The sequence below is a fragment of the Budorcas taxicolor genome, chromosome 18, assembly GCF_023091745.1.
Source record: "Budorcas taxicolor isolate Tak-1 chromosome 18, Takin1.1, whole genome shotgun sequence".
Taxonomy (NCBI): domain Eukaryota; kingdom Metazoa; phylum Chordata; class Mammalia; order Artiodactyla; family Bovidae; genus Budorcas; species Budorcas taxicolor.
The window spans coordinates 18,793,465-18,801,434 of record NC_068927.1 but is presented as its reverse complement, the minus strand read 5'-3'; the positions used below and the strand labels follow the sequence as shown (position 1 = coordinate 18,801,434).

At 43.1% G+C, this 7,970-nt stretch overlaps 1 protein-coding gene across 2 annotated transcripts; it reads left to right on the top strand.

Moving 5' to 3' along the window:
* The first annotated feature begins 1,537 nt into the window (after positions 1–1,537).
* On the top strand, positions 1,538–5,337 carry LOC128063408 (membrane cofactor protein-like). Of its 2 annotated transcripts, XM_052656154.1 has the most exons (3): positions 1,538–2,464; positions 2,564–2,727; positions 2,777–5,337. In XM_052656154.1, exons 1-2 carry the CDS (start codon positions 1,599–1,601, stop codon positions 2,724–2,726), a joined length of 1,029 nt encoding a protein of 342 aa, XP_052512114.1. In that variant the 5' UTR covers positions 1,538–1,598; the 3' UTR covers position 2,727; positions 2,777–5,337. The 2 variants fall into 2 exon arrangements, with proteins under 2 accessions (XP_052512114.1, XP_052512113.1); XM_052656153.1 differs by having other exon boundaries at positions 1,538–2,727.
* The last annotated feature ends 2,633 nt before the right edge of the window (positions 5,338–7,970 follow it).

The following is a 7,970-nucleotide window of genomic DNA, read 5'->3' as shown; positions in this document are numbered from 1 at the left end:
TGCCATGGCCTCCAGGAGCCAGTTCAGGTTATTAAACTATTGTTCTCAGCAACAAACCCACCTATCTACACTCTCTGCTGCGGTGTGGGGCTTTGTTGCTATTTTAGTCACTCAGTGTCTGACTTCCTGGACTCTAGCCCACCAGGATTTTCTGTCCGTGGAATTTTCCAGGCAAGCATACTGGAGTTGGTTGCTATTTCCTACTCTAGGGGCTCTTCCCATGCCAGGGATTGAACCTAAGTCTCCTGCATTACAGGCGGATTTTTACCACTGAGCCACTGGGGAAGGCCTGGTGTGGGGCTTCAGTGCTACAAACTCCCTTCTCCTTTCCCAGCTGGATTCCTGTTGAAGTGCCACTGATCAAGGGCGCTAAAGAGAGACTGAAAAGATGGAGGACGACAAAAGGACTTGCTCTTTCCTGTTTTGCTGTCTCCTGTTGGCATCAAGAGAAGGCCTTTCCCCTCAGCAACAACAGTTGGCCCCATTTCCCAGCTCCTTTCAGCCCTCCCAGATACAAACTCACCACATCCTCTCCACCCACACCAGCTGGTAGTGCTTCCGTCTCAGATCTCGGAGTCCCAGTTCCACAGTGTCCCTCCTCCAAGAACCTAGGGTTCCAATAGCCCCACGTCCTTAAGTGTGTTTCTAAAGCCTTACAAATAATTACTATCATTTGATACCTCTTTTGATTCCCTTTTTGCCCTTTCAGTTCAGTTCAGTCACTCAGTCAGGTCCGACTCTTTGCGACCCCATGAATTGCAGCACACCAGGCCTCCCTGTCTATCACCAACTCCCAGAGTTTACCCAAACTCATGTCCATCGAATCAGTGATGCCATCCAGCCATCTCATCCTCTGTTGTCCCCTTCTCCTCCTGCCCCCAACCCCTCCATCCCTTTAAAAGAGAGAATTTAAAATAGAGGAAGCTGGACTTCCCTAGTGCCTCAGGGGTTAAGACTCCCCCTTCCAATGCAGGAGGAGAATGTTCAATCCCTGGTCAGGGAACTAAGATCCCAGATGCCTCACAGCAAGGTCAATAACACTTTTTTAATAAATTAATTAAATTAAATAAAACAGAGAAAGCTAGTGAGGTTTTTTTTTCCACTTTGACTAATCCAATATTTGATACCAAAAGTGGTCCTATAAAGTTGATTCTCAGAGATGGGATTCTGAGATTGGCTTGGTCATCATGTCCTTGGTCTTGAAAGTGCTGTGGTTCTTGAGAAGTCGGATATTAGTAGTAGTTGCCTCTAGTGAGCAGTGACACCATGATTAATCACATTATCACCTGTAATTGACCGTGATGGAGCACCCACTGAAGCAGTTGCCTTGGTGACAAAAGGGCTCCTGCCCTTGACTATTACAGGAGTGATAATCACTCCAAAGACCCTACAGCAAGATAATTGCTTCTAACTACAGTGGAGAGATTAGAAAGAAAATGACAAACTCGGGGCTTTAAACGCTCAGCTTAAGTTGTGGTCAGAGAACTAGAAAGCTTTGATGGGGCGCTGTGGCTGCGTCCGGCTCTGGTATCGGGGGGAGCTGGACTCAGCAAGGTCTCGGCGGAGCAGTCTCGGGTGTCCCGCTGGTTTCTCCGAGAATGAAGGCGTCTTGCGCGCCGCCCCGCTGCTCCGAAAGACTGGCTTCTGGGCGTTTCGTCGGGGTGCTTCTGCTGGCGCCGCTGCTCCTGCTGCCCACGTCCTCCGATGCCTGTGATGATCCACCAAGATTTGTCACTATGAAGCCCAAGGGTGACCCTCCATCCAATTATAGTTCTGGGGATCGGATTCTGTATGAATGTCGTCTGGGTTTCCAGCCAGTGACTCCTGGTCAAGTCCTCGCTCTTGTCTGTCAGGAAAATAAAACATGGTCGTCTCTCCAGGAGGGCTGTAAAAGAAAACAGTGTTCCAACCTAGCTGATCCCATAAATGGCCAAGTTATCTTTGAAAACGGAAGTACTGAGTTTGGTTCACAGGCTCACTATGTTTGTAATCAGGGTTATTACTTGGTCGGGACAAGTATTTCTCATTGTGACATTTCTGGAAATGGTGTGGGCTGGAGTGATAATCCTCCAACATGTGAAAAGATTTTGTGTAAACCACCTGAAGAAATTCCAAATGGAAAATACACCAATAGCCACAAGGACGTGTTTGAATACAATGAAGTAGTAACTTATAGTTGTGATCCTTCAAATGGACCAGATGAATATTCACTTATTGGAGAGAGCAGGCTTATTTGTGTTGGAAATGATGAATGGAGTAGTCAACCTCCTCAGTGTAAAGTGGTCAGATGTGAATATCCAGCTGTTGAAAATGGAATGATAGTCTCAGGACATGGAAAAAAACATTACTACAAAGCAACGGTTGTATTTAAATGCAATGACGGTTTTAACCTTCATGGCAACAATATAGTTGTCTGTGGTGAGAACAGTACTTGGGAGCCTGAGCTACCAAAGTGTATTAAAGTGTCGATTCCTCCCAGCACCCACCCTCCAATTCCCAGCACCCACCCTCCAGTTCCCAGTGTCTCAGTGTCGACTCGCAGCACCCAACAACCAATGCCCAGTGCCTCAGGACATCCCCCCAGCCCTACTGATGCAACACCCCCGAACGATGCTGAGGGTTTAGGTGCAGGATTCATCGTGCTCATCGTTGTTGCTCTACTTGTTGGCATTGGATTATTGCTTTGCCTGTACTTCTGTCTTTGCAGACAAAAGAAGAAAGGGTAAGGTTGAAGTAAAACTGATGGGGTTAAACTAAAAGTTGCTGAAAGGGAAAGCAGAATGTAGCGCTTCCTACAGCACTTATCAGGATAAAGCAGCCACTCCAACAGAATAGATGACCTGAACCGTTTCCAGGAACACATGTATCACTCAGCCATGAAAATGAAGGAAATCTTGCCATTTGCCGCAATACAGATGGACCTTGAGGGGGTTTTGCTGGGTAATAAGTCATATAAAGAAAGACATGTGTACTGTCTGATCTCACTTATATGTTGAATCGGAAAAAAAAACAAGCTTTCAGGAAAGGAAAATGAGATTTGTTGAAAATGAGATTTGCTTCTGTACAGATAATCTATTCCATATATTATTATATCAGCGGTGGGATGCTGGTGGGGGTGGGTTTGAGTAAAGGTGGTCAGAAAATACAAACCTTCAGTTATAGGGTGAGAAAGTACCGGGGTGTAATTACAGCATAGTGGCTACCGTGAGTTACTCATACTGTGTTTATATTGGCAAGTTGCTAAGAGTGGATCTTTAAAAGTTCTAATCACACGGAAGAAAAAAGTTTTTTGTAGGTCTTGACATTATCGAGTCACGCTGTACACCTTGAACGTAACGCAATGCTATCTCTCAATTTTGTCTCAATACTGAAGGAAAGAAATAAAAAGATTATTTGCTGCTTTCTTACACTGTCAGAAATAAAACTGCTAAGCGATAGCCATAGGAACAGTAAAGCATTTTAATCTGGCAGAAGTATAGTCACTATTCTTTAATGCTTCTTTGAAACATGTATGAATTTAGGTTTGAACACCTTGCCTGTTTTTCCTTAAATAGCACTTGACTTATGGGGCAGGTCAACATGGTATTCCCGGTAGTGTTAAGGTAGGGAAATGTGGTGTGTTTTTTTTTTTTTTTTTGCTATAAGATCTCCAAACTCAGAGAAATATATTGCAAAATGATATTACATTCCATTTGCAAAGAAAGTGATTTTGAAATCTTTTCTTGTTCAGAGATGATTACCAGTTCTTAAGGTTCATTCTTTTGAGTTTCTTAACTAAGAATATTGCTGGAAAATATTCTTATATTAAATAGATTAAAATGCTATTTTTTAAAATTTGTAACCTCGTGGTAATTTAGAGATGCTATTAAGTTTTTGTCTGGCATTTGTTCTTCACCCCTTTTATTTATAATAAGCCAGTCTGAGAAACGAAGAATTCAGCATCAGTTTCAGGCTTCTGTACAAAGTTAGAGTATTCTTAGCACCCATGGCAATAATGCCAGCTCAGGACAAAGTGAACGCTGTGGCCTTATAGTTTTCTTAAGAAAATTCCACTTTATTATTATTATTATTGTACTATAGTTGTTTTTTTACAATGTTGTATCTGTTTCTGCTGAAGAATTCTACTCTCTAAGAGAGTTAGAATCCACTCTAAAGTCTGGCTCTAGGGGGTTTTCTCTGCCCACCTGGATAAAGATATGTCTTACTTTACACATGTCATCAGAATGTAAGCAGTTTTGTAGGGAATGAATTCATCAGATAACCTCAGGTCGTTATCAGAATCTTAAGTCTTTGTGGGTTCCTCACCTCATCTGTAAAGGGCAGAGTAAAAATGAAGCCCTGTATTTCAGAAAAGCAAACTCAACTCTTTGGATGTAGGTCATGCAAAGGGAAGGAAAAAGGAAACATTCTCAGGTGGGTCTGGACACTCAGGTGGGACAGACCCCAGCCTGCTTCTCTGTCCTCACACCAGTGGCCACAGAGGAGGGACTCTGCTGTAACTCAGATTTTTATAGGTTTCGTTTTACACCTTTAAAAAAAAATTTTTTTTTTTTTTTTTAATTTTTTGGCCATACCTTGACATGCAGAGCTATCCAAGCTGAGATCAGACCTGTGCCCGCTACAGTGGAAACACAGAAACCCAACTGCTGGACCACCAGGAAGTGGAAGGTCCTCACAGTTCATAGTTAGTAGCACAAACTGGGCCAAAGAAAAGTTGCCTTGGAAAGGTGTGAATGAGGACTCAAGGGTGAACAGGAGTAAATACTGTTTTTCTCCCTAAGGACATGTTTATAAGGCCCTCTGTAAGTGGTCCTTCCCTTTGTAATCTTGGGTAAGGCACTTGGAAGAGAAGTTTGAACAGAATAAATTCAGGAATTCTGAGACAAATCCAGAGTTGAAGTTTTGCTGTACCCATTTATCACATACTCTTCAAGAATCTAACACTTTCTCAGAAGCACAGAGGTGGCTGTGGTACATATTTCTTAAAACCTCAAGGAAATGTTTTCAACAAAAGTTTATTGTGCTTACCAAAATACTTTCACAATAGTTTCCACTTCAAATTTAGTTTTTCCAGTGTTAACATAGTTATATGTAAGATTGAAATATGTGTGTACATATAAATTATGTTCTGTCTGCAAATCACTTGTCAATTACTTAAATATATGAAGAAACCATTTTTCTCTAGAAATGTCTGTCTGGATGAGAGGGAAAAGTGTATTTGAATTTAAACTTAAAACTGCAAGAGTGAATCCCCGGTGGAATGAGACGTCTCATATCTGTATTGTTTGTTTTCTGAGAATTGAACCTTTGAATCTGTTTAAAAAATAAAATGTCATTATGGAGAAGTTTAAAAAAAAAAAAAAAAGAAAGCTTTGATGGTAGCCCTAAAAGAAATTCTTATTTTTTGCAGCTGCAGGTCTCGCCTCAACAAAAAGCAAACCCAAACTTAATTGTATGAGCTGTAGAATTACAACTTGGTTTAATTCTCAGCTTCACCAAGTCTCATATGTAAAAGTTTAGGCATTGATTGGAAATGAGTGGGACCCTGGACTTAATACAGGGATATCTGGGCGGATCCAGATGAAGTTCAAGATCTTAAAACCTGAGGTCTTTCTGAGCCTCTTTTTCACTGAAAGGAGCAGCACTTCCTCCTATTTTTGGAGACTCAAAGGCCTTGTAATAACTTAACCTGCTGTCTTGTTTGGACACGCCTATTTTCCTTAAGACTCATTCAATATTAGTTAACAACAAATTCCCACAAAACTTAGTGACCTAAAGCAACAGTCGACTTTTATTACCTCTCACAGTTTCTGTGAGCAAGAAATTCAAGGAGCGGCTTAGTTGGGCAATTATGGCTCAAGGTCTCTTAGGAAGTTGCCATCAAGATTTCAGTGGGGGATAAGCTGAGGGAAGGCTTGACTGCAGTCTGGTGAACAGCTGGTGCTGGCTATCAGCAGGAGGCTCAGCTCCTCAATAAAGGGACCTCTTCACAGGGTTGCTTGAGTGTCCTCACAAGATGGTGGCTGGGTCTCCCAAAAGTGAGTGACCCACAACAGTACAGAGAAGACACGGCCCCATCCCCTAGCCACAGGGGATTGAACCAGGGTTAGACCCTGACCCATGCAGTGTCCTGGAGGGAAAAGCTCTGCTAACAGAGAGAAAATGGAGACAGTAGAGCCTGTCAGATCCTATCCCTCAGGAATTCGATCAGGACTATTTGGTGATCAGAGCCTAGTTCCTAAGGGTACACACTGCAGGGATGACCTGAAGTAGCAGGGGCTTCTGAATTTATGCAAAAGCAAAAGTCATCCAGAGGAGAAAAATATCTGCCGGGATGTTATGGAGGGGAGGGACAGCGACTCAGGGGACAGAAAAGAATGATGTCAGTGATGGCAGGAATGGTAAAAGTAAATATTATGAGATGTTACATTACCTTAAAGTGGCATATCTGGAAACTCCAATGAAGGAGCCAAACAGAACCTCGCTGCTGCAAAGGCCTCGAACCTTCCAGTTTGTGAACTATGCCTCACTCTGACTCTGTGACAGCTCCCAGGATACGTCCAAGTCTTATCTCTTTTTTGCCACATGTATCCTCTTGGTAAAATCTCATTCTGCAGCCATCTTTGTAAGGTCCTCATCACTATACCAAAGCATCCTAATGGGCCAGCGCTTTTAATCAAACAATGCATCTGAGGGTTTACACAGCTCTCTCCAGCCCACTAGCATCAAATCCTCACAGCAGCTCAGAGAGGGAAGCAGCAGAGCTACCGCCCCATCCCGCAGGTGTGGAGACTGAGGCTCACAGAGGCTGAAAGAACTGATTGAGCTCACCCACCTAATAAGGTAAGTCAGAGCAGAGCTCAAATCCTATTCTACCTGCCAGCCCAGTACTACCTACATAAAGGAATAGCAGAAGAGACACCAAGCCACTGAGGACCCTCCATATGACAAGCACTGTGCCAGCAGCATTGGAAACACGAGGAAACAACAACAAAAAAGATTTCTGCCTCACTGAGCTTCTGTTCATGAGTGTAGCCCTGTGACGCACACTGTAGCTGGAAGGTGAATTCCAGAAGCCCACCATGCAATCTGCCTCATTTTCCTGCAACTTCGGCACTTCAGGCCTTGTATATAACTGTTAAGTATACCCAGGGACTTCCCTGAAGGTCCAATGGTTAAGAATCTGCCTTCTAATTCAGGGGACGTGGGGTCAATCCCTAGCTGGGGAACTAAGATCCCACATGCCAGGGGGCAACTAAGCCTGCTCCAGGCAACTACAGAGCCCATGTGCTCTGAGCCCACATGCTGAAGTAAAGCCTGATCCAGCCACAAAGACAATAAATAAATATTTTTAAATAAATACACACACACATAGAGAAAGAGACATATTTGTTTATACATGTAATTGCTATAATTGCAAGATGCCATCGTTATTATCCAGACAGTTTGGGCAATTCAAGCCAGGATCCACTTACTAGAATCAAAACTTCCAGCCCAGCTGCTTCATCCGAAGAGTGGGGATAACAATAGCACCTGCGTCACAGTTGGTTATGAAGATTCAACTAGTATAAATATGTAGGGTATTTTTATTATCTTTTTGGCTGCGCTGGGTCTAATTTCAGCATACAGGACCTTCGGTTCTCCTTTTGGCATGTGGGATCTTTAGTTGCGGCATATGGGATCTAGCTCCCAGACCAGGGATCTCACACAGGCCCCCTGCATTGGGAGTGCAGCGTCTTAGCCACTGGACCAGCAGCAAGTCCCTGTAAAGTATTTAGAATGGTATCCAGCATATAAATTGGTTCAATGTTAGTAGTAGAATTAGTAGGATTGTGAGTATGATTATTAAAATTCTTACTATTGAAAGTTAAAATTGTGTTTTCCTCAGAGGGGCAAGGGAAGGAACTAGAACTGTAAACCCTAATTTGAGTCGGGTCCTGTCTATCACTTGCTGTGTGTCTTTAGGTGAG

Excerpts from the sequence above, each read along its gene's own strand:
- LOC128063408 (XM_052656153.1), top strand. The coding sequence starts at position 1,599 with ATGAAGGCGTCTTGCGCGCCGCCCCGCTGCTCCGAAAGACTGGCTTCT.